At 41.7% G+C, this 26,667-nt stretch overlaps 1 protein-coding gene across 14 annotated transcripts in view; it reads right to left on the reverse strand.

The window, feature by feature from the left end:
- The window catches only part of MAP4K3 (mitogen-activated protein kinase kinase kinase kinase 3), a 97,675-nt gene that overhangs the window by 21,258 nt on the left and 49,750 nt on the right, over positions 1-26,667 (reverse strand). For 12 of the 14 annotated variants that reach the window (XR_015258023.1, XR_015258024.1, XM_086743686.1 and 9 more), the window contains 8 exons: positions 26,588-26,626; positions 26,235-26,291; positions 15,129-15,171; positions 13,913-14,075; positions 12,371-12,480; positions 9,594-9,635; positions 5,452-5,536; positions 3,163-3,242 (listed from right to left, as the gene is read on the reverse strand). Coding sequence is in view for 12 of the 14 variants with exons in the window: in XM_086743686.1 (XP_086599812.1) it covers positions 3,163-3,242; positions 5,452-5,536; positions 9,594-9,635; positions 12,371-12,480; positions 13,913-14,075; positions 15,129-15,171; positions 26,235-26,291; positions 26,588-26,626 (619 nt within the window). In the remaining 2 variants the exon portion in view is untranslated. The remainder of the gene's footprint in view (positions 1-3,162; positions 3,243-5,451; positions 5,537-9,593; positions 9,636-12,370; positions 12,481-13,912; positions 14,076-15,128; positions 15,172-26,234; positions 26,292-26,587; positions 26,627-26,667) is intronic. The other 2 variants (XM_086743685.1, XM_086743682.1) reach the window with 1 other exon arrangement.

The raw sequence follows: 26,667 nt of genomic DNA on the forward strand, positions 1-26,667 counted from the left end.
AAGAAAAACAAAGAAGGAAAAGCATTCAACTTGATATATACAAAATGTGAGCACATTAGGTTGATCAATTAATACCTCCATAGACAATAGGACAAAACTAATATTGACTTGCTTTTCATAGCAGAAATTAGCTTAAGACAAGTAATGTGTACCTGGATTCCAGAGTTAATTCAGAGTAAATCTTAGGCACACATACTATATTTAACATACACATTAACATTTAGACAATTAGCATATTTTATATTCATGTCTTCAAGTATACTACAATTAGCCCACAAGATGTCATTGTAAAGATTAATTCATCATCTCTCAAAAATTTTAAAAAACACCAAACTTTCTCCTTCAAAGGAGAAAAGCTTAACAGCATAAACTTCAGTAAACAAAGCATGGTCAACAAAACACATCCTGAAGTCTGTAACAGTCCAAATCTCTTGAAACAAAATTGGCACTTGAAGGGACTCTCCATCTGCGTATGATTACACATTTCACTTAAGTGATCAATGAATGTCACAAATGGTCAAGGCAGAATTGTTACTTGTCAAATCCCACAATTACTAGAAAGACTGGGCTGAAACCAACAAGATATTATTAAAAAAAAAAAAAGAGAGAGAGAAAAAAGATACTACTTTTTTCCCCTCTCACATAACTTCTGGAGCTTGTTGCTACAAGAGGTCATGGAGGTGGAAAGTATCAACAGCATAAACGAGGGATTAGATATGTCCAAGAGGTCCATAAATTGACACAAAAAGCAAATAGGCAGGGATCTTCCAAGATCCCCAATTCAATGACTGCAGTAGAGTCTGAGGAGAGTGGACAGCAGACAGTGGCTAAGCTCATCATTTTTTTTTCTGCCAAAGAGCAAGAGATTCATCCTGAAGCTGTGCTAACTCATGGAAACATAAGTTATTTCTGTTTGTCCCGTTAGTGAAGTGGAATGTAGTGAAAAATTAGCAAGGATACTACTTTTACTTTTTCACTGAATTGTATTTGACCTAGAGAGCAAATAATGAAGTAAGACAACAAACTTGAAAATCCTATTAAAGCCCTATTGCCTGTTCTCATAAATAATGACTTAATAAATGGTTAGCACAGAAGGTGCACTTCTATTCCTGAAGTCTTCCCATAACCTGAACACACTGTAATAAAAACCTACGGTAATAATCTACCAGCCTGGCTGTATCCAAAACTAACGTGCAACGTTGATTGATCTTCTGTAGCTGCATAAGCATATTGTGACTTAGTAGGTTTGGATCTGAGGATTAGAGAATAACAGCAATACTTCAAATTTGCAGGTTGATTGACCTGTCACTCATTCCTCCTGTTCCATACAACTGGCTGTTTTTACAAGCATCTCTTCTGTTCTCTAAGTGCTTATCAAAACATTTCCCTAAAAGCTCACTAAACAATGCACTAGAGAACACAGGGCTTAGAGAAAGTAAGGATGGATATGAGAGCATGAGGTTCATTACACCTATTCTCATTGACAATTAAAAAACCACCACCCCAAAAAAACACTCAAAAAAACCCCAAACAAACCCACAAAACTTCCCTTGGTCTACTGGGCTACAAGAATTATATCAGTGATACTTCTCAGAGTAGATTTTACAACTGCAGTGTAGTAGCAGAGAGGCTCCTGAGCTAAGTTTGAACTAGCTAACTCAAGCACCAGTATGATTATGGGTTACACTGAACTCAGTGCAAGCTAGCTAGACCTTTTTCTCAACACTACAGACATATTGTCCTGGTTTTGGCAGGGATTGAGCTAATTTTCCTCTCAGTAGCCAGTTTGTGTTTTGGATTTCATATGTGAAGAAAATTGATAAACACACTGATGTTACGAATTGTTGCTAAAGGGACCAAGGTTACTGTCCAGCTTACCAGGTTTTGCTAATGTGCAGGTGCAGGAAGCTGGGAGGGATATAGCCAGAACAGTTGACCCAAACTGGCCAAAGAGAGTATTCCATGCCATAAACTTCATGCTCAGTAGGGGGTAGGCCAGTGAGCTGGCTCACCTTTCTCTTGCTGTTCGTAATTGTTCCAAGATAATTTTCAGGTTTTGGGTTTTTTTTTTTTTGTTCTGTGATTGCTGCTCAGGACAGGCTGTTATCAGTCATCAGGTGGTGAGAAATTGTGCATCATTTGTTTTGGTTTTTTTAAATTATTATTCTTATTCCCGTTGTTTTTCCTATTATTATTGCATCTCCCTCTGGCTCTCCCCATATCTCCCTCCCTCTCTGTCTCTCCCTGGCCCCTCCCGTCCTGCTCCCTCTCTGCCCCGTCTCTTCCCCCCACCCAATTCTTCCCCCCATACGCTGGGGAGTGGGAGTGTGATTGAGTAGATCTATGGTACTCGATTGCTGACCGTAGTTTAATAACAACACTATCTACAACGTCTGGACCCTGAAAGATGAATAAACACCTCCAGATGAACTATAAGCCTCCAGCTTACAGTGTGAAGGCTGTCCTTGCAAATTCCTCCGTTTTGATGGCAGATGCACAGCTCCCTAAGCTAGGGAGAAGGCAGGAAAGAAAACAAGTTTCTTAAGAGATTAAGAAAAAAAGCCAGAGAAGACACCATACAGAAAAACCTGCAATTGCCATTTTCCCATCCCCACTATCAATTAAAAAAAAAAAAAAGATTATATTACTATTTATAGGATTCTGCAAATAGAGAGTTTTAATTGGGATTCAGTAAGCTGACTCTCATCAGCAAAGCTGCTTTTAAGACCAAAATAATGGAATCTAGTGTATAAAGGATCTATCTCCTTGCTTCCCTGTATCTGAAACACAATGTTTGTTTGTTGTAAATATTATATCTTGTAAAAAAGCTTTCAAGAAAACAGAAACTTTCATCCAGAATATATCAGGGAAAATCCATGCTATTTAACAAAGTTTAACTGCAGGACAGTGCACTACAATGAAGTTCAACACATTTATACATGCAGATCCCCTACTTAAACATGGTTCAGCCTACAAAAAACTTAAACATGACTGAAAGGCATCCTCAATAGTAAACATTTACGGTCATTCTCAGCATAGCTAATGCCTATGTAATTGTAGTTAAGACAATATTTACAAGGATATGCAACATTAATCTGAGTGGCTAAATAAAAAGTGACAAAGATCTATTTTTTGTTCCAAAATATCAAAACAGAAATATACCTGCTCCATTGACGTTTCATGAAGTTCATTGAGGTTCAGTGTGTAGATACCTTCTTCTGCACCAAATATCAAGTACTGATCTACAAACAGAAATGAAAAAAAAAATAAATCTAGAAATCCTGATTTAAGGAAGTTATAAGAGTATGCAGCTCTTTCCAAAAAAAAAAAAAAAAAAAAAAAAGGCTTAAAACAGTTACAGATATTGAAACAAACCAACTATAATAGTCAGTGTTTGAAAGCATGGCAAATTAATCTTGCTAAGGAACCTTAAACTTGTGGATGGGGCTGTTTTAAGACATTAGGAAAGATTAGCTTTTTTTTTCTTAGACTAGCAATTGGAATAAAAAAAAAAAAGCAGTGATAAAATCATAAGCAAGAACTCGTGTGAATGATACTTAGACATTTCCATATATTTTGTGACATATTCATAGGTTTTTGGAGTACTTCAACAGCAGTATGGACTGGAAAGATTTCTCAGTAATTTGGGGATACCTTACTTCTTGAACATAATTAATACCCTGGATTGCATTTAGGTATGCAAACAAGACAGATCTCATATTGAGATGACGTCAACTGTGAAAGATTGACTTCTGTAAATCCAGTTTCTAAAAAAATAAGTATTTTCTTGCTTACTGGCTCAGTAATGTGTTCATAAAGTCTATAATCAAAAGGTGACATTACAGGCAAGGCAAGTACAATGTTACCAATTATTCCTTTCACCAAGCTATTTAATAAAGCGCTGTCCTGGTTTTATTTAGTGAGGGTGGGACTACTGTGGCAGCTTCTGTAAGAAGCTGCTAGAAGTTGTTTCACCTTTGTCCAGTGGACTTGGCCGGGCCTAAGGCGGACCCGCTGCTGGCCAGGGCCAAGCCAATTGGTAGCAGAATGTTCCCTGATAACGTATTTAAGAAGGGGAAAAACAGAAGAAAAAAAAAAAAAAAAAGATGATGTAAAGCAGGGGCAACAGAGAGGGAAGCGCAAGCCTTGCAGCCTTCACCCTCTGGCCTCTCGCAGGGCAGCTGTCTGGGCCTCACTCGGCCCAGCCTGGCTGCAAGAAGTGGAGAGGAGACATAAAGAGATCCTGAGAGGCATCTGCCTGCCTGTTGTGAAGAATTTCTTGTGAGAGGAATGGCTGCAGACGCCAAGGTCAGAGAAGGAGGGGGAACAGTAATGCTGCTCCTGCCAGAGATTCCCCTGCAACCTGTGGTGAAGAACATGGTGGAGCAGGTTGTCCCCCTGCAGCCCATGGAGGCCCACGGAGGGGCAGAGATTCACCTGTAGCCCATGGAGGACCCCACGCCAGGGCAGGCAGATAACTGAAGGAGGCTGTGGCCCACGGAGGGCCCGTGCTGGGTCAGCGGTTCCAGAAGGACTGCACCCCGTGGTAAAAACAACCCACGCTGGAGCAGTTTCACAAAAGACTGTAGGCTCTGGGAGGGTCCCCATGATGGAGCAGGGGAGGAATGTGAGCAGTTCTTCCCCCAAGGAGGAAGGAGCAGCATAAAGCGACATGTGATGAACTGACCATAACCCCCATGACATCTTCCCCTCTGTGCTGCTCGGGGTTGGGGGGAAGGAGGTAGAGATAATGTTAAAAGCCTGGGAGGAGGGAAGGGTGGGTGGAAATTATCTTGTTCTCTGTCTCATTATCCTGCTTTGGTTTTAATAATGAACAAATAGTTTTCACCAAGTTGAGTTTGTTTTGCCTGTAACTTCAAGGATCTCTCCCTGTCCTTATCTCAAACCTTGAGCTTTTTTTTTCTTATATTATCTCTCCCTATTCTCTCAGAGGGTGGGGGAAGTGAGACAGAGAATGTGTAGTCTGGTCCGGACAAGCACTAAAACGTATGCAAAAATAAAGAGAGTTGCAGAAACTTATAGGACCAGAAAGACCGGAGGGACGGGTAGGGAGGAAACCAAGTCAATGATAAAGAAATCAATCTCAGCTAGGACCTCTGTAATTCAGATTTTTAAAAAATAAATTAGGATTGGCTTCTTTTGGACTAAAATGCTTAGAAAGAGTCTTGAATCAAAACAAAAAAAGTATGAGTTTTTTACCCTTTATATGTAATTTATTCTTTTTAATCAAAGCTGAAAACTGCACCATGTATCTTAACATAATTTAAAAATTCAGTATTTAATTTCAGACAGCGGTGGCATAACTAAAGAAGAACTTCTGCTTATATAAATAAACCTACTTTACAATACGTCTATTTTAAAAGGAATACGCTTGCTCCTCTAAGCACTCTTGAAATCCGAGGCGAGGACAAAATTAGTGAAATACACTACCTCTTGTATCTGGATTTATCCATGATGTTGCACAATGAATTTTTAATGGACAGCCATTGAAAACCTTTGAAAAGCAAGCACCCATCTGTAGAAGTAAAAACAATTTAAAATATACATATGAAAAATTAAAATGTGACATTTCCAACAGGAATATTTTTAATTAAAGTAGTAACGAAAGGTTAAGAGTAGTTTCATTTGCCATGTGGAAAATAAGCTCAGCCAGACAACAAGTTGTCAAATGGACTTTTTTAAGAGTGATTTTTCCTTTGTGCCTAAGACCTTTCTGAACAAACATACCAGAACTAGCATTTTGGAATTAGCTCTTAATTTAACAGTCTAAGCACATACTTACTACAAAGGTGACAAACGTGAAAAAGGCTGTTGAATTTTATGACTTTAGAAGGCCTCAGAGAAACTTTATTCTTGCCGTATTTCACATGTTTAAAGTAAAACTCTAGGTCATGCAACAATCAAAATTTTAGTCTCAGATTAATTGTTTTGAATTAACTCGTTTTCAATATTGATTGCTTCCCAAAGGGAAACCTCTGGTAGAATATCCCACTCCTTGTTCACCATAACCCTGATAAATTTTGTTTTTCTATTAAGCAACTGTCTTGCATAGTATAATGTTATCAATTTTTCTCCATCTTCCCCCTAGTGAAGCGCAAGCATTTGTAGGCATGTAAGAATACTTAGTAAATTTGCTCCAAGATGACAGAAAAGCAAAAGGCAGGGCTTCCTCCTTCCCCCTCAGACCTCAACATAACAATTATCCATCCTATTTTGTTAAGAGACAGAGTTGATTGATAATACTGTAGACTAAAAGGAATGATACAGCAGTAAACAACAATTAGTAAAGTGAAAAGTTATCATTTATCAAATGACGGTCAAACATAAGAACCAGCCATAGGTAAGGGTCTCCCATCCTGAATATAATAAGCAGGTATCACCTTTATGCAAAGCTACATACTCTGTTATACAGCTACAGAATGGCAATATTTTCACTTCGTAGTAATACTTTGTCAATTATTATTGATCTATAAACTGAATGAAGCAAATAGCTCCTGTGTTAACATTTGGACAATTTCTTTTTGTTTACCTGTTGCTGAATAAGAAATTCTGCACACATTTCAGTCACTTCTGAACATAGTTTAGTTTAGTAAGAAAAGAAAAATAACTTCATAATTAACACTTTAAAATGAAAAGTAGCAGAAATTAAACCCTTCTTTGTGCTTTGGACATTTCTCACTCTTGCGTCACTATAATGAAGTCCATGAGTTTGTCCATATATACTTGTGTGAGGGAAGAATCAAATTTATTAATGTAATTAGCAAAATGTGAAAGACCCCACTGCACAAAGACAAGAGGAAAGACTTCAGCACTGCTAGTACCTTGCAGAAGTCTGAGTACCAAGGCTGTTTGCTAGACAAGGAGATGACCCTTCTGCAGGCATAAGAACAGAAGTAGAAGGAAAAATATACGTGAGGTAGGAATATGAGAAAATACTGAGACAGAGCGACCTCAAGGTACTGAGAGCTTCAGTGTTGTGAAATCCCTTGGCAGCAACGAGTTTGAAGGAGACATGATATCAAGAAAAACAATAAAGGAAGTTTTCTGGCGGTTTTACAGAAGCCTCTTCCCAGGTGCACAGGGCACACAACAAAAAGGCACCCAACAGAAAACAGACCAGATGACACTCAAAGCACTGATCTCCTAAAACATCAATAAGTGCTTCTGCTGCTCCTGTAACCAACTACACAATTTTCCTTGACCCTTTCCAAGCACTGAAGAGATGCTGCACAGTGGAGGGAAGCTATGCTCACTGTTAGGACCTAGTTGAGCTCTGCAGTGATAAGTTGGGTAAGAAAGGAGGAGATGGAAATCAGAAGAGACTAGTCATTTTCCTCTGGTCGTTCTCAGCCCTGATCTCCAGGAAGCCTGCAGACCCAAGATACTGCGGCAAATGCCTCAGAAGGGTAAACAGAATCTGAAGGTATAATCTCTAAATATTAAACAAATCTCAACGATAAAGCTGAGAATCAGACAAATTATTAAACCGAGTTGCTAGTGGGGGGAAAAAAAAAACCCACAAACATGAAATAAAAGGTTGAAGTAAGGCTGCTTGATCTGACTGCTTGCCATGAAGGCATTTAAGCCTCAGGGGAATTCCAGCAGCCAGGGCATTCTCTCACTGGTAGGATCAAACAGGACTCCCCGTGCTGCAAGCCACCTAAAATAGCACAGAAGAACACACTACCAGACTGGGTTATTAAGAAAGTTGAACAAAACTTCCAGAGTCACAGTCAACCATGCATAGATATAATTTTAAACAGAGCTGCAGAACATCTAACTATTTTAGAGGACAGTGAGAACACAAAACACTTCTTACCACTTGACAACATACTTAGGAACCACAAAAAAAAAAAAAAAAACAAACAAAAAAAAAAACCACAAAAAACACAAAACCAAAAAACACACCCCAAAAAACCACCCAAAGAAGTAAAAATCAAAACAGCAATATACAACAGAAAAACAGAAGAGATCAAAATATTGTCAAAGTTTTACTTGCAGTAGCATGGCATTTCTTAAATAAGACTCTCTGGTCACGTTAGGATGCAAAACATGCTACACAATAAAGTAAAAAGCCCACTAAACCCAACGACCAGGGAGAAAAAAAACCCTTCCTTACCCAAATTTTAATGATTTGGCAACTGATGGAGATGGCAGGCAGAGAGGAATATGCAGGTGCCAAATCAGTCTTCAACACTTAACAGCAAGGTTAGAAAGTTTGTTATACATAAAAGGTGGGGTGTGATAAGGGAAGAGGGAGAGAGGGGAAAGAGTTTCTAACCTGACGACCAGCACAACCAGAGAATTATTGCACGACAAAGATGCATGAGCATGCAGAGAGCAGTCAGTACCCAAAGATTCATTTGATCAGCTTCAGAAGTTTTCCTGTTTTAGTCAGTCTCTTTAAAGCTTCATTATATTAGCAACTCACAGTCATTCTCTAATGTCCTGTCCCCGAAGTTTGTGGCAAAAGTTCAACACATATGACTTCACTTTGAGCTATTCTATTTTCTACACTTTCTCATTCTAGTCACTGAATCCATCTTACTTCCCCCTCCCCATAAGGATTCAGTTCTTTTAAATGCTAGGAGTGCTTCCAAATTTCTGTCATCCACTAGTTTAAAATACACACTCCTAGGCCATGCATTTAGTTTAGTATTTAGTTTATTAAAACAGGATTGATCTCAATAAATGATGCTGAATATATCAAGAATTCAGAGCTCTGGAACAATCCTGTGCATTTATGCAAGAGATTATGTTTCTAAGGAACAGAATCATTACATCTATCTTAACCTGTCCTGCTTCTCTAAAATGGGTACAAAGTAAAAAATAACATCATTTGCACTTACGCAGCCTTGTAGCAAGTTTATTTTTCTTATCTAAAGATGAGAAACTGATCTGGCTCAGGAATAATGTAGCAAAAAGGTTAGTTTAAAATCAGACGAATCTCCCACTTGGTGCACAGCACAACTACATGAATGAATGCTCCAGCACACAAGGATGAGAGCAGTGAGGGCAAAAACAAACGGTCAAGAAGAAGGAAAGACTGGCTCTTCTGATCACAGTGCTGGCTAAAAGCACAGTGACAAGTTGGCACAGCTATTACAATGAAATTCTAGTTTGCTTTATGTTATGAAGGTGCACATAGATGTCTGTAACAGTTACTTCCAGCCCTAAGGTATCTATGAATTCTATCTTCAGAGGTTTTGAAACCTAGAGCTTCATAGTATAAACTTTGAGCTATTTGCAACTCCTGAGGGGCATCAGCTCCTCAGATCATTAAGTACCTTCAGTATGCTGAAAGTACTTCTGTGACATTAGTCACAGAACTTTCATTTACTTTTTAATGAAGCAAGTAAACAAAAAACCTTCCAAAATCTACTTCAAGAGCACAAAATCAAAGGTGATTTCTGAAATACCATACCTGTGGCTTAAAATTTCTAAGGGACACTGGCTTTTATAACTAAAAAAAAAAAAAATACTACTAACATTCATAAAATGTACTCTCTCAGCTTTAGTAAGAAAATATGTCCTGCTTCCAACATATATTTGTATGACTCAGTAATACTCACGTGTACTTTCGGTGTGGGAGGAAGGCCATTACTAATTGGTTTCTAGAAAATACAAGTTAAAAAGTATGTTTACACTCACATGCGCATATATGCATGAACAAGCATACTCTCCCTCCCCACACTACAGCATAACCAAAATACAAGTCTAAAAAAATTTTTTTAGAATGCTGTTAAAAGCACTTGATAAATAACTGAACATAATTATATTAGGAAAAAATAAAAAGCCAATACTTATGTCTATGTAAGAAATAGATACAAAACTCTCCCTTCAGATTTTTTAAGACAATAGAGTTGTGTTGCATATTTCTACACTACACTAAATGGAAGGCACTAGGCACCTACTGGGACAATCTCACAAAACACACAGGCTACTGAGAGGAAGATTATCTCCATCTGCTGAAACCAGGACAGTATCCACCCCTTATTCCATACCATTTACGTCATGCTTTTATAGGAAGATACGGTTTTTATATACAGATATCATTCACTCAATTTATGAGCGCCTATCTCTCCTAAGTTTGTTGAGTTGAACATGTTGATATTGAAGTTGTTGGGCATCAGTTCTGGTTCCATCCCAACTGATGCAGGGAGGCCCCTTCGTGCCCCACGTTGGGCATGAAAAAGACTGTGGTGGTTTAGCCCTCGTCACCACACAGTTTCTCACTCACCCTCCACCAACCCAGCAGGACGGGGGAGAGAAACTGGGGAGAAAGGAAAAGTCATGGATTGAGATAAAGATAGTTTACTAAAATAGCAAAGGAAAACTACAGTAATAACAAAATATAAGGATATTAATATATACAAAATATATACAAAATATATACAAAATGAACAATGTACAATTTTCTCACCACCCGATGTCCGAACAACTGATACAGCCCGTCCTGAGCAGTGATCACGGAAATGAAAACCGAGCAGCAAGCAAAAGGTGGGAGAGCAAGCCAGCAAGGTAGAGGGAATGATGCCAGCAAGCAAGAGAGATGGGAAGGTGGAATATGGATGCCAAGGGTGCCTGAATGGATACCCCCTCCCATGGACAACCCCCACTTATATACTGAGCATGACATTTATGGTATGAAATACTCTCTTTGGCCAGTCTGGGTCAATTATTCTGTCTGTCTTTCTCCCAGCTTCCCACATCTGCACGCTAGTGAGACTTTAACAAGACTTGGAAAGCCAGACAGTGCCCTTGGTCTCATTCTCAACAACTCGTATCATCAGAGTGTTTTTATCAACATTCTTCACATACAAAATCCAAAACACACCAGCTCCTGAGAGGAAAATTAACTTTATCTCTGCTGAAACCAGGACAGTGTCCAGTGCTACAACTATTCCATGACTCTGTGATTCTGTGTACTAGATCTGAAAGCCATGGCTGAGCTTTGGCTACAGTCCCATTTTTAAGCATGAGGTTAGGCTAGAAACTACATGTGTCTAGTGACCACACACCACAAACTACCAGTATCATTTTCTTTTGTTAAAACCTCTACTATGGTTCCCTAATATCTCCTCATTGAATGTCTGCATAGCTTATCGCACAGCGTTTTCACATTACGATGATGCCTGAAAGAATGTCATATCCAGCAATACAAAGTTTAAGCAATATTACTGAACAATTGAACAACTGCTATATTACAAGCAGCATTAAACTCTGTCAGTCAGTACTAGACTCACTTTCCTGCATCAGTATCAATTTTTCCTAGTAAAAATATGCTTCTGAAGAAATGTATTTTACACGTAACACAGGAAACCTCAAACACACAATTTCAAATGCCAAGTTCAAAGTAGATCAGGAAATCATACTTTCCAAAGTACTGTCAGTATTACTGGCACTTCCTTAAAACAAAACAAAAACACACACAATGTTTCTGCTCTATGTCCTCTTCACTCCTCTCAAGAGAGTGACATTTCCAATCTCGTCCTTGGAAGAAACTCCCAAAGAGAGCAGTTGCATGTTACATTTAATTTAATCTAACTACAGATGTCCCACGCTCTCCTATCTCACATTCCCACTTTTGCTTTTGCATCGTAATAATAGACAAGTCTGGTGCTTTTATGGAAAAACTCACTTAGAAGAGGAGAAAGGGACACAGGAATATACCATTTCCTTAGCTCACAGATTGATCAAATTACATGTGGTGTAAAACTACATTCTCTTCATGAGTGCAGCTTCATGTGAGTATATGTAGCTCAAGTCTGACACTGAACCCAGGCTGCTAAACCTTGAAACATGGAGCTCCAGAGGCCAGCAGGCAAAGAGCTCGCATATCTGGACCCTCAGTCTGCATTTCTCCATCTTCCTTCCTCTGAACACCAAAAAGCCTGTATACCTACGTCTAGGATAGGAAGGGGGACTCACTTGGGAACAGTGCTGATACAGCTCCTTTCTCAGGACCAGCCAAATCCTCCAGCAAGCCACCAGGTGGCAGCGTATTCCTTTATGTCCTCATTTTTTAAATAATCATTACTTAGTACAACACATTATCTCTCTCTCGCAGGATTGCACTCTCATTACATCTCTCAAGTATGTGAATACAAGCAAGTAAATCTTGTATATCCATGAGTATGTTACTTCCTAACGAAAATTAAATACTGACTCAAACTTCAGCTTAAGACTATCATAACTAGATGATCTCGCTGAACTGTGCCTTGATTAAAAGTGAACAAGATGCCATCCAACAAAATTTCTATACTAAAGGGTATGCCTGCTCCTTGCTCATTGCACACGTGACATAGTTGACAACATTAAAATAACACCCAGAAGCTTAAATACCTACCAATATTTCCTTCTTTTCTTTCCGTGAAAAATTAGTGTCTCTAGCTTCATTCTGTTGATGTGGTGATCCCTCTCTTTCACCATTTAGTTGTACAGAAGTGACTCCATTACCTAAAAAGATTAATATTTAAAAATGTGATGATCTACCTTCAACTCAAAAAGTACTCTAGCCTAAAAACAATTTTGAAGGGTCAAAATTTCCACTTATGTCAGAACATATTACAATACCTTAATTTATTTCTAAAGCATACATGTTCCTACATGTGCACATATAACCATCTATAGAGCCACATTCAATCTCAGTCCACGGCTTTTGGTAATTATTGTAACAAGTCTAATGCGGGTATAGAAAGGGATGGTTATGAGGAAAAATATATTTAACATACTGTTGTAGTTCAGCCCCGATCCGGACCAGACTACGCAGTCTCTCTCCCACTCCCCCCACCCTCCAGTGGGACAGAAGGGAGAATTGGTAAACAAAAAAAAACCAGCAAAAACACGTGGGTTGAGATTGAACAACAAAAAAAAAAAATTAACAGCAATAACAGAAGAAAACAAAACAGTAATGGAATACAAATACAGTATAATGGCTTACAACAAATCTCCACACCTAGTTTCTTCCAAGTAGCAGGAGGCTCCCCTCAGCACCCTCCTCACTTATATACTGAGCATGCTGTCAGATGGGATGGAATAGCCCTTTGGCTAATTTGGGTAAATTAACCCCAGCTGTTAGCTAATTAGTTAACTATCTCAGTTGGGTGTCCTAGATATAGGGGCCACCAGCTCCAGTTCTCCACCCAGCTCAGGTGAATATTAACTCTATTGTAGCCAGAACCAGGACACATATCTAAAGAAGAAATTGGCTACAGCTAACGCTTCAATTATCGACTCTTTATAAATATCCTTGAGGCATTTATTAGCACTGGATGCTTAAGCATTACAGTCAAATCTGTAACACATCAACTGCAGTACTAAATAATGTAGCAAGGAAGACCTAGTAAGATATCAATTAAGAGTCAGACATTAAGCTTGCTTAAAATTAGTCAGTCCAGGACAACTCTCAAAGCATCAGACTAACGAAAGCATAAAAGAGACAATAAACACACACAATTACCTGCTATACTACCCCCTTGAGTTCATTGCATGTAAAATCAATCTTTGAAAGCAAAACTCTATTCTTGACATGTCAAATAACAACAACAGTTGACACACAGGGCCAGAATCTGAAACCTACATACAGGAAAACTGTTTTATTCCCTGTGACAATCCTGATACACTACATTATAAGCCTCTTGCTTACAAAAGCAATTGTGTCACCAACAGCATCAGCAGGAATCACATCAATGACTTTATGTAAAGGTATATTTGACCTTCTTCACAGTTTAAGCACGTTTTCTTCATGCATTTTGGCTTTCATGCACTTTCTGTTACTTGTCCAACACAGAAAAATTACCACAGTGTGTTTTAATACGTGCATAGGTGAGGATGTAGAAATAAAATCACATCACTTTAAGAAATACTTCTTGGTGTCAACTCTGATTACCTAAAGCATTGTATTTCTGTGGAGGTAGCCGAGGAGGTGGTGGTCTGGGTGGAACCTGAGATGAAGACTTTGCTGGACTCTCTGATGTTGGGCATCTCTTGATTGTCCCTTGATTATCATTTTCAGAAGAATGAGTTTCTTGGGGGATAAAGATGGATTTTGGCTGAAAAAGACATAGTAACAATAAAAACACAGTGAGAAAAGATTCAAAGCATCCATGATATTTCTCAGCCAAGAAAAAAAAAAAAACAAAAAAAAACCACATGCCATATCTGGATCCCAGAATTTTCACAAGTACATTGATAAAGCAACATGTTCTGCCATGCAAATTTCTTACCAAAAAAAAAAAAAAAAAAAAACCAAGCTAGAAGGAAATGCATAGCAATAACGAAAACCTTGTTATTAACAAAGGATGAATTAAAAAACATTATATTCAAGTTATGCATTAAACAATGACTCAGCATGCAGAAATGTCTCTGTTTATGATTACAGATAACCAAACCAGACACTTAAGTAGAAACTGGGGAACATTCAATGATATAGCCAGAACTTCATGTAAAGAATCCCAAATAAGGGAAGTAACCACAAAAGGCAACATTGCTGGCTGCACTAATGCTGCTTGTAAAATACTTCTGTTATGCAAAGATAGTTAGTGCAGGAGGGTCAGTAATCAAACCTGCAGTTTTCGCCTGGGAAACTGACAGCCAGATTAAAAAAAAAAAAGTTTTTTTTCTTTATTATTTTTGCTCATATTGAGATAACTTCAGTGTGAAAAGATTCACTTATTCTTCAGGTGGCAGCATGCAAAATCTAATCTGATTAAGGCACGCCTCTGAAGATCACCATTCAGACACCAAAAGTTATCAAGTAGATGCTTTATTTGGCAACTCTTTATTAAAAATTATTTGTGGTATTAAATTTTTTAACAACCCAATTTATTCCTTCTGAAGCATCAGAAGTGCAATTAGTCAGAATCAGCACTTTCACACTGACACATACCCTACAGTGTGAGACTTCATGAAGATTTGCAACTAAAGGCTACAAACATATAGGTCAACTCCCTGGATATACCTTTGACTTAAAACTTTATTCAAGTCTTCAAGTCATGAAAACTCAAGTGAGAGAACCATCAGTATAGTCACTTAGACACTTCTGCATTTGTCTTTTTTATTTAAAGAGTCATTTTATTCTGGGCAACAATTTTACTCTCACTTACCTTTGGTGGTAAAGGAGGGGGCACTTTAGGTTTCATAGTAGCACTATAAAGAAAAGAAACAACAGACTGTTTTCCAGTGTAGCTTTGAATCTTGTACTGCAGTGTTCAAAGGGATATTTTATAAATGTCAAAAAAAAAAAAACCACCATTAACTTGTCAACAGCATTATTATATAAAAAAAAAATTGGATCATGAATACTTTTGAACATTTTGTTATGGCTGTGCATATCAGACACTATCTGAAAAGTCAAGTATCACAGATACTTCCTACAGAGCAGAGAGTGACATGAAGTGACTTGTTGAAGATGCACATACTTGTGCAGAAAAAAGTAGGGAGACGCAGAGCAGGCCTGATATTTGCTCTGTTGAGAAAAAAAGATTTAGGATATCAGTGAGCTTTTCTAAAGAGCCATCTGTAGGGCAAAAGAAAGTTACAAAAAAACCTGATTAATACTATTCTTTGAAAAATTACCACTGACTTCTTCAGAACAGCCTCACAGATGAAAGCAAAATCCATCTGCAACAGACAGCTGGCCTACTGTCTGGGTTGTTCTGGGTTGTTTTTTTTTCCTTCCATGAGTTTCTTTTTTCACAGAAATCTTGGTAAAGACAACTTTTTAATGCAAAAACAATTCAATAGCTTGGCTCAACAGTAGAAGACACCAGCAGGAAATAAGAAAGCTGAACCATCTGGAGCACTCTTCCTCTGCTGGTTCTGTGTTTTAAAGAATATGCTGTGTTTTTCAAAAAATCATGAATTCCTAATTTTTTAATGTTTTTAAAAACTCTTACATACCCTGTTTCCTAATCTTTTGGAACAGAAAGTTATTTCCATTAAGTAAATTAGGAATACAGCTGTGAAAACTTAGCATTCTTGCACAATATTTCCCTTATTTTAAAATTATGTTGCAAAGTTTGGGGAAAATATCCAAGTAGTAAGCTATCCATTTGCTCGTTTACAGATCAACAACTCCTCTGCTTTGATTCATTCTTTTCAGGAGTTTCTGTCCTGGCATCTTATAATTTGCTTTTATTTCAGAGAAGCTAGAAGGGGACTGCTGAGAATGAGTTACCCTGAGTCATGCTCTTCAGCTGCTATGGTGGTGGAAGTTATCTTCTCTTCATAACATGAGACCAAGCTTACATCCTCAGTCGTGTGTCCAAGCTCTATTTGTATTTTCTTTCATATACTTCCCTGCATCTCCGACAGCCACCACAGTGTTATTGGGCAGTTAAACATAAAGAACAAAAAAGCCAACAATTTGGCATAAATGTGACAGACTTTTGTACAAAGGACTATGTGTCCCCGTTTCAGCAGCAGTTTGTCACCATTCATCATGCAGGGTAGTGCCCCAATAATTTCTGCTTTCCAAACTTCCATAACCAGGAAGTTCAAGCATCATCAGCTTTGCTGCACATAAGAGGAAAGGAAATATCAAAACAATCAACATTATTAAATTAAGAGAGATAATTTTATATTGTTCCCTGAAGTATGTGGATTCTCTGCTGCTATGACTCATCCAGCTTTCGAGTCATGCAGTGGCATCAGTTTGGACTGGAAGGCATACAGCTGCTTAATTGTTTTTATTCTGGACCTGAATGGAGAAGTGACTGATGTCACATGTGCAGTTCAATTGCAGTTTCATCTCACAGACTATAAATCAAACAAAAAGCCTTGAATCTTCAGTGAGCTCCAGAGAAAGATATCCGAGACCAAGCTGATGGTCTGGACCAGAGCTTTGGACTCAAATAGATACCAAGATGAAAGGTAGAGATGCAGAATCTGTCTGATCCAAGGTTGAGGCATTCAAGGCTGAGGAAGAGGGTACCTTGTCAATGGTGAATGGTGCCCACATAAGGTATTTGCATTTTCTTGCAAAGTCAGCTGGGATTTAAGGAGTCAGGGAGTAAGTATACTGTCCTCACAGAACAGGTTGCAGCCTTTATATTCCATACTTTCATTTTAGGAATTATAGTTACAATATACAGACAGCAGAGATTATCTAATCTTAGATCCTTCTTATGATTCTGCTTTTTTTAAATTTATTTTTCTAGGGGAAGAACTGTGTGGAACTGTTTGTGTCCCCACTGAACAGAAAGCCAGGAATTTCTGAGGCACTCCCATCTGAAGAAGTGCTACATTCCCTTAATATCAACATCTTGCATCAGAGTTTAGCCCAGTTTGGAATAACAGAGGTCTTCCCTGAGGTTGGTTATCAGTTTTCTAACCTGTAGTTTGTTACAGATTAGGCAGTTACTACATCCCTGGTAATTTTCATGATGAAGTTCTCAAACATGAGGCAGGAAACGTATGAGCTAAGATGGCTGGCTGTTATGTTCACCTGTATTTCTACTGATTAGAAATCCTTTTGCTCATTTCAAGTATTCTAACTCTGTTTAAGAAACTGGAAGATGTCTTTGGTACAAAAAAATGAAACATAAAAACAAGGCCAGTTTAATGCAGTTTTATATGCTTTACTACAGCAGCCTGCCGCTATGAAAATGAGCGGATTCTCAGGTTTTAGCTGTTCTAATACAAAACAAAGCCAAGTAGTGCTGTCCAAATGTCAAATCGGGTCTTTGTATCACCCAGCAGTGACCTCAGCTAAGCTTCCTTTAGGTCAGAATTTCCTTTGTTAGTGAAGCATATGAGTTTGACGGTTGTGATAGATGCAATTATCTGTTCTAAGTACTTCGGTTACAAATAACACTTCAGGTAGACATGGGACAAGAACATATATGAATAACAGATGAATGGAGAAATGTCATCAAGCTATGAAGAGATGCTGGAAAGAAATACAGTGCTGAACTCAAGATCTCATCTTGAGTTAGATATATTTCAATAATCTGGAGTACTGAGATATTTGAATTTTCTCTCTGGAAAAAAAAATGTAGATAACCACATGGAATCATTTAGAAAGGGATTATTAGAATGAAAGTTCTACATCAATCTACACCAATGCACGCAGCATGAGCAACAAGCAGAAGGAGCTGGAAGCGATTATGCGGCAAGATAACTATGACCTGGTTGCAGTGGTGGGACCACTCCCACAACTGGAGTGCTGTGATGGAAGGCTACAAGCTCTTCAGAAGAGATAGACGAGGAAGGAAGGGTGCTGGTGTGGCCCTTTATATTAAAGACTATTTTGACGTTGAAGAGCTTGGGGTTGGGAATGATACAGTTGAGTGTCTATGGATATGGATCAGAGGAAAGGCCTGTAGGGGTGACATCGTGGTGGGGGTCTGTTATAGACCGCCTAATCAGGATGAAGAAAAGGACGAGGGGTTCTATGAGCAGCTTGAGCGAGTCGTGCGATCGCCAACACTCGTTCTCGTGGGAGACTTCAACTTCCCTGATACATGCTGGGAATATCATACAGCGCAGAGGAAACAGTCCAAAAGGTTCCTAGAGGGTGTGGAAGATAGTTTCCTTATGCAGCTGGTACGAGAGCCTACCAGGGATGGTGCCCTGATTGACCTACTCTTTCATAGAATCATAGAATCACATGGTTGGATGGGACCTATAAGATCATCTAGTCCAACCGTCTTCCCACTACCATTGCTGCCACAGCTACTAAACCAACAGAGAAGGACTGGTGGGAGACGTGAAGGTTGGGCACTGTCTTGGGCAGAACGACCATGAAATTGTAGAATTCTCTATTCTTGGAAATGTCAGAAGGATGACTAGCAGAACGGCTATCCTGAACTTCAAGAGGGCAGACTTTGACTTGTTCAGGACGCCTGTTGCGAGGGTCCCTTGGGAGTCGCTCCTTAAGGGTAAAGGGGTCCAGGAAGCCTGGACGCTCCTCAAGATGGAGATCTTAAAGGCACAAGAACAGGCTGTTCCTGAATGCCGTAAGGCGAGCCATCGGGGAAGAAGACCGGTGTGGATGAACTGGGAACTATTGTTGAGGCTCTGGAAGAAAAAGAGAGTCTATGTCCTCTGGAAGAAGGGACAGGCTACTTGGGGAGATTACAAAGAAGTTTCTAAGGTATGCAGGGAGGAAGTTAGGAAGGCAAAAGCTCAGCATGAACTCAGATTGGCCACTGCAGTAAAAGAGAACAAGAAATCCTTTTACAAATATATCAGTGGTAAGAGAAGAAACAAGGAGAATTTACACCCTTTACTTGATGCAGCGGGGAATGTGACCACTGAGGATAAGGAGAAGGCCGAGGTCCTCAACACCTTCTTTACTTCTGCCTTTAATAGGCAGATCAGTTATCCTCAGCGCACTTTATGCCCTAATCTGGAAGTCTGGGATGCCAGGCTGAATACACCCTCAGTGGTACAGGTGGAGACAGTTAGAGAGCTCCTCCTCCATCTGGACTGCCACAAGTCCATGGGACCGGACGGGCTCCATCCTAGGGTGCTAAGGGAGTTGGTGGGGGTGATTGCCGAGCCGCTCTCGGCCACCTACCAGCGCTTCTGGTTATCTGGCGAGGTCCCAGAGGATTGGAGGCTTGCCGATGTGACTCCCATCTACAAGAAGGGCTGTAAGGAGGATCTGGGGAACTACAGGCCTGTCAGCCTGACCTCAGTACCCGGGAAAGTTATGGAGCAAATCATCTTGGGTGAGATCACTTGGCATATGCGTGGCATCCAGGGGATCAGGCCCAGCCAGCACAGATTCACGAAAAGCAGGTCGTGCTTGACCAACTTCATTTTCTTTTACGACTGGGTGACCAGACTGGTGGATGAGGGAAAGGCTGTTGATGTGGTCTACCTGGACTTCAGCAAAGCCTTTGACACGGTCTCTCACAGCATTCTCCTAGGGAAACTGGCTGCCCGTGGACTGGGTAGGTATACCCTTCTTTGGATAAAGAATTGGCTAGGGAGCCGTGCCCAGCGGGTAGTAGTTAATGGAGTCAAGTCCAGCTGGCAGCCTGTTACAAGTGGTGTCCCCCAGGGGTCGGTACTTGGGCCCATCTTGTTCAATATCTTTATTGATGACCTAGACGAGGGGATTGAGCGTACCCTCACTAAGTTTGCAGATGACACCAAGTTGGGTAGCGATGTTGATCTGCCTGAGGGTAGGGAGGCCCTTCAGAGGGATCTGGATAGGCTGGATCGCTGGGCTGAGCTGAATGGCATGAGGTTCAACAAGGCCAAGGGTCGGGTCCTGCACTTTGGCCACAATAACCCCATGCAGCGCTATAGGCTCGGAGCTGAGTGGCTGGAGGACTGTGAAGAGGAAAGGGACCTCGGGGTGTTGGTTGATGCTCAGCTGAACATGAGCCGACAGTGTGCCCAGGTGGCCAAGAGGGCCAACGACATCCTGGCCTGCATTAGAAATACTGTGGCCAGCAGGAGCAGGGAGGTAATCATCCCCCTGTATTCGGCACTGGTGAGGCCACACCTCGAATATTGTGTTCAGTTTTGGGCCCCTCACTACAAGAAAGACATTGAAGCCCTGGAACGTGTCCAGAGAAGGGCAACAAAGCTGGTGAGGGGTCTGGAGCACAAGTCTTATGAGGAGCGGCTGAGAGAGTTGAGATTGTTTAGTCTGGAGAAGAGGAGGCTCAGGGGAGATCTCATTGCACTCTATAGCTTCCTGAAGGCAGGTTGTGATGAGCAGGGGTTTGGCCTCTTCTCCCAGGCAACAAGCAGGACCCGAGGAAATGGCCACAAGTTGTACCAGAGGAGGTTTAGATTGGACGTGAGGAAAAACTTTTTCTCCCAAAGACTGGTCAGGCACTGGAATGGCCTGCCCAGGGAGGTGGTGGAGTCGCCGTCCCTGGCAGTGTTCAAGAGGCGGCTTGATGAGGAGCTACAAGATATAGTTTAGTACCTGTGGCAGCAATGGTAGTGGGAAGACGGTTGGACTAGATGATCTTATAGGTCCCATCCAACCATGTGATTCTATGATTCTAAGGCTTACCCCTGTGCTTACAGGAAATTGTTAGGCCCTCTCTGTAGGCAAGAGTACCTAGGAGGAAATAAGAGAAGAAGCAAAAAGCACTAGGACTTTATTTGGAAGACCACTGGTGACTGTCCTTAAGGTCAGACAAATTAGAACCTCTCTAGAAGCTATGAGGTTTTTTATTGCTTAACCTGGTGTCGTGGTTTTGTTTAGTGAGGGGGGGGGCTAAGGTGGTAGCTTCTGTAGGAAACTGCTAGAAGTCGCTCCCCTTTGTTCAGTGGACTTGGCCAGGCCTAGGGCGGACCCGCTGCTGGCCAAGGCCGAGCCGATTGGTAGCAGAATGTTCCATGGTAACGCATCTGCGATAACATATTTAAGAATGGGAAAACAAAAAAAAAAAAAAAAAAGAGAGAAGAGAAGATGTGAAGAAGCTGAGTGGGGGCAGAGGTGCAGAGGGGGAGGCGCAGGCCTCATGGGCCTTGCAGGCCTCACCCTCTAGCCTCTCGCCAGGCAGCCGACTGGGCCCGACTTGGTCCAGCCCAGCTGCAAGAAGTGGAAAGGAGATGAGAAGTGAATAAGATGTAAAAAAAGATCCTGAGAGACATCTACCAGCCTGTTGTGAGGAATGGCTGCAGACGCCAAGGTTAGTTCAGAAGGAGGGAGAGGAGTAATGCGGCTCCTGGCCAAGATTCCCCTGCAGCCTGTGGTGATGACCATGGTGGAGCAGGTTGTCCCCCTGCAGCCCATGGAGGTCCACGGAGGAGCAGAGATCCACTTGCAGCCCGTGAAGGACCCCATACCGGGGGAGGTGGATGCCTGAAGGCAGCTGTGGCCCGTGGAGGGCCCGCTGGGGCAGCTGTTCTAGAGGGACTGCACCCGTGGAAGAGATGACCCATGCCGGAGCAGTTCCACAAAGGACTGTGGCCCGTGGGAGGGACCCCACGATGGAGCAGGGGAGGAATGTGAGGAGTTCTTCCCCCGACCATGAAGCAGCGGCATGAAACAACATATGATGAACTGACTGCAATGCCCATTCCCTCTTCCCCCCTGTGCCGCTCAGGAAGGGAAGTAGTAGAGATAATGTTAAGCTTGGGAAGAGGGAGGGGTGGTTGGAGGTTATCTTGTTCTCTGTCTCATTATCCTGCTATTTGTAGTAATAAATGAATAGTTTTCCCCAAGTCGAGTCTGTTTTGCCCATGATGGTAACTTTAAGGATTTCTCCCTGTCCTTATCTCAAACCTCGAGCCGTTTTTCCTTATATTTTCTCTCCCTGTTCTCTCGGAAGGTGGGGGGAGTGAGAGAGAGACTGCATAGTCTGGTCCCGATCAGGGCTGACCTATGACACCTGGAAAAGAAAATCCACAGAAACATGACAGCAACAGAAGCAGCTAAAGCCAGTGTTGTTTGAAAGTCCTGATGGAACTCGTGCAAAGAACAAGAATCTCAAAGCAGACAAAGGAATCAGCGCAAGCACTTCAAGTCAGCAGGGATCAAGAGGTTCCAAACCTTGGAACATTACTGAAGTTGATGATACTGGCTGCAAACAGAGCAAGAAGGCGGAGAGCAGCAGGGGGGAGCAGGGGCAGGAACATAAGCAAAAATGAACAGACAGACACAGAGCTGTACACAAAAGCCATCCAGAGATTGGTATGGATGGAGAAACCAAGCAGGGCTGGCTTGTAGCAGAGCAGATATCCAGAGCATCTTCACTGAAGGCCGCCAGAGTGGAGCTGGCAGTATGGAGCTAGAGGGGACCATTATATCCTAGAGTGCACAAAGCTTGAGTTATCATTACCAAGGTCTGTCCAGCAAAGCAGATTCTCAGCTTGGTCCAAATGAGGGGAGCAAATCAATGAGAAGCATTATCAATCTCTTCCTCTCAAAGAGGAGGCATGGAGCTTCTACCCCGTGGAAGAGATGACACACAGCAGAGCAGTTTCACAAAGGACTGTGGCGTATGGGTGGGACCCCACAACAGAGCAGGGGAGGAATGTGAAGAGTTCTTCCCCTGACCACGAAGCAGCGGCGTAAAACAACGTGTGATGAACTGACCACAACCCCCATTCCCTCTTACCCCCTGTGCCGCTTGGGAGGGGAAGGTAGTAGAGATAATGTTAAGCCTGGGAAGAGGGAGGGGTGGGGGGAGGTTATCTTGTTCTCTGTCTCATTATCCTGCTAGTTTTAGTAATAAATGAATAGTTTTCCCCAAGTCGAGTCTGTTTTGCCTGTGACGGTAACTTTAAGGATTTTCTCCCTGTCTTTATCTCAAATCTTGAGCCGTTTTTCTTATATTCATAGAATCATAGAATCATAGAATGGTTAGGGTTGGAAGGGACCTTCAAAGGTCATCTAGTCCAACCCCCCTGCAAGGAGCAGGGACGTACCTGACTAGATCAGGTTGCTCAGAGCCTCATCCAGCCTGGCCTTGAATGTTTCCAGAGATGGGGCCTCCACCACCTTTCTGGGCAACCTGTTCCAGTGTTCTATAACTCGCATCGTAAAAAATTTTTTCCTAATTTCTAATCTAAATCTACGTCCCTCTATTTTAAAACCATTACCTCTCGTCCTGTCGCAACAGGCCCTACTAAACAGCCTTTCCCCATCTTTCTTGTAGGCCCCCTTGACGAACTGGAAGACCGCTATCAGGTCTCCCTGGAGCCTTCTCTTCTCCGGGCTGAACAGCCCCAACTCTCTCAGCCTGGCCTCATAAGAGAGGTGCTCCAGCCCTTTTATCATCTTTGTGGCCCTCCTCTGGACCTTCTCCAACTGGTCCATGTCCTTCTTGTGTTGGCGGCTTCAGAACTGGACACAGTACTCCAGGTGGGGTCTCACCAGGGCAGAGTAGAGGGGCAGAATCACCTCCCTCGACCTGCTGGCCACGCTCCTCTGGATGCAGCCCAGGATGCGGTTGGCCTTCTGGGCCGCAAGGGCGCATTGCCTGCTCATGTTAAGCTTCTCATCCACCAGCACTCCCAAGTCCTTCTCCTCAGGGCTGCTCTCAATCCATTCCCCGCCCAGCCTGTATTTGTGCCTGGGATTGCCATGACCCAGGTGCAGGACCTTGCACTTGGCCTTGTTGAACTTCATGAGGTTGGCACGGGCCCACCTCTCCAGCCTGTCAAGGTCCCTCTGGATGGCATCCCTCCCTTCCAGCGTGTTGACAGCACCACACAACTTGGTGTCGTCGGCGAACTTGCTGAGGGTGCACTCTATCCCACTGTCCATGTCGCCGACAAAGATGTTGAACAGGGCCGGGCCCAGCACGGACCCCTGAGGGACACCACTTGTGACCGGTCTCCACATGGACATTGAGCCGTTGACCACCACTCTCTGAGTGCGGCCATCAGCCAACTCCTTATCCACCGAGTGGTCCGTCCATCAAACCCATGTCTCTCTAGTTTAGAGAGAAGGATGTCGTGCGGGACAGTGTCAAAAGCTTTGCACAAGTCCAGGTAGATGATGTCAGTTGCTCGTCCCTTGTCCACCGATGCCGTCACCCCGTCATAGAAGGCCACCAAATTGGTCAGGCACGATCTGCCCTTGCTGAAGCCATGTTGGCTGTCACCAACCACCTCCTTGCTCTCCATGTGCCTTAGCATGGTTTCCAGGAGAATCTGCTCCATGACCTTGCCAGGCACAGAGGTGAGGCTGACCGGCCTGTAGTTACCTGGGTCTTCCTTATTCCCCTTTTTAAAAACTGGGGTTATGTTCCCTCTCTTCCAGTCATCGGAGACCTCACCAGACCGCCACGACTTCTCAAATACGATAGCCAGTGGCTTGGCAACTTCGTCCGCCAGTTCCCTCAGGACCCGCGGATGGATCTCATCAGGACCCATGGACTTGTGCACCTTCAGGTTCCTTAGATGATCCCGAACCTGGTCTTTGAGTACAATGGGCAGTTCTTCATTCTCGCAGTCCCTGTTTGCACCTTCTACAGCTTGGGCGGTGGGACAGGAACTCTTGTCGGTGAAGACTGAGGCAAAAAAGTCACTGATAACCTCAGCCTTCTCCATGTCCTGGGTAACCAGGACACTGGTTCCCTTCCGGAGGGGGCCTACATTTTCCCTGGACTTTCTTTTGTCCCCTACATACCTATAAAAGCTCTTCCTGTTACATTTTATATCCCTGGCCAGATTCAGTTCTGCCAGGGCTTTGGCCTTCCTTACCTTATCCCTGGCCACTCACGCAGCCTCTTTGTAGTCCTCCCAGGCTACCTGTCCCCACTTCCACCCTCTATAGGCTTCCTTTTTCACTTTCAGTTGGTCCAGTAGCTCCTTGCTCATCCACGCCGGCCTCCTGGCCTTTTTGCCTGACTTGTTTTTCATCGGGATGCATCTCTGCTGAGCTTGGAGGAGGTGCTCCTTGAATATGGAATGAATATTGTCTCTCCCTATTCTCTTCGAGGGTGGGGGGAGTGAGAGAAAGACAAGGCGGTGGGGTGGAATAAATGCCAACAATAGATAACGCAGGTTTCTGGTATGAAGCAACAGCTTTCAAATTTATCCATTAACAGAAACCAAACAAGAATTCTGTCTCAATGGCATCTTTATTTTTGGTCTTTATATCAGATTTATTTAGGAATGTAAAACTTCCACATACTGGCTGTGCATTTTAAATTGTTTAAGCTCTCATCTGTCAATCAAAAAGAGACCAAGAATACTTATACCAGTGGAACTTAATATGAGCATAATTAATTTAACACATGCCTATTGACAGTGCCTTTGTAGTCACATAACCTTGCTCTCTCTCTGGTAAGGAAGCCAGCTCTATTCCAAAAATCAAGCACCCGTATGATCATTCTCCTAGCTGAGAACGTGGACAGAACAAACTCAATTATCTAGAAGATTACAGTTATGGATGTATTTTATGTATTTTTAATGAGCTTTATTTTAATATACAGTCATCAGTTCTACAGAAGACACCAGAACTGGGGTCAGATGAATTACTGGCTCAATTTAACTACGCCAAGATTTTGTTAAATAATATAAGGTAAAAAGACAACTATATCAAGTGAGGAGCAAGATTTTCCCCCCACTAATTTATCACAAGAGTATCAGCAGAGTAACAAAACTTCTGATGATGTGATCTAGCAACAACAGTAAATGCCTATCTTTAAAAACACTATAGAAGAAAGAATCCTGAGCTATTAGGGATAGAACATAATTCAACTTTGAAAAAAAATAATCTACTCAAAAAAACAGCTTTTAAATATACTTACTTATTTTTACAAGAAGAAAGGACTTACTGTTTAGGATCATCATCTGCGTCATCATCATCATCTTCTAGATGTGCCACATGTCCCCTAAGAAAATGAACAAGGTACTATAGCTGAATGAGATGTATTAAAATTATCTTGGCTACATGAAGAATTCTGAGCTCAAGGGCTACTACCTGTTTTACAGAATTTTACTGTCTTTTAGTTTTTTATCACTATTATTGTTCTTTAAAGCACAGCTGCAATCCAGACAACTAAGCCTCTCCCATATCCTCTCAGCAAGTCAGGGACAAACAATAACTAGTTGTGACAGACATAAGAAATCAACACACAAATTACTTTGAAACACACAAGTGGGAGAAAAAAAAAAAGAATAGAATTACCGCTGATGCAGTTCTTCTTCAACTGATTTTAAGAGACTCCTTCAGCATTAAATAAGAATAAGAACACAGTTTAATTGTGG

Source organism: Chlamydotis macqueenii, chromosome 3 (assembly GCF_036417535.1).
Source record: "Chlamydotis macqueenii isolate bChlMac1 chromosome 3, bChlMac1.mat, whole genome shotgun sequence".
NCBI classification, from domain to species: Eukaryota; Metazoa; Chordata; class Aves; order Otidiformes; family Otididae; genus Chlamydotis; species Chlamydotis macqueenii.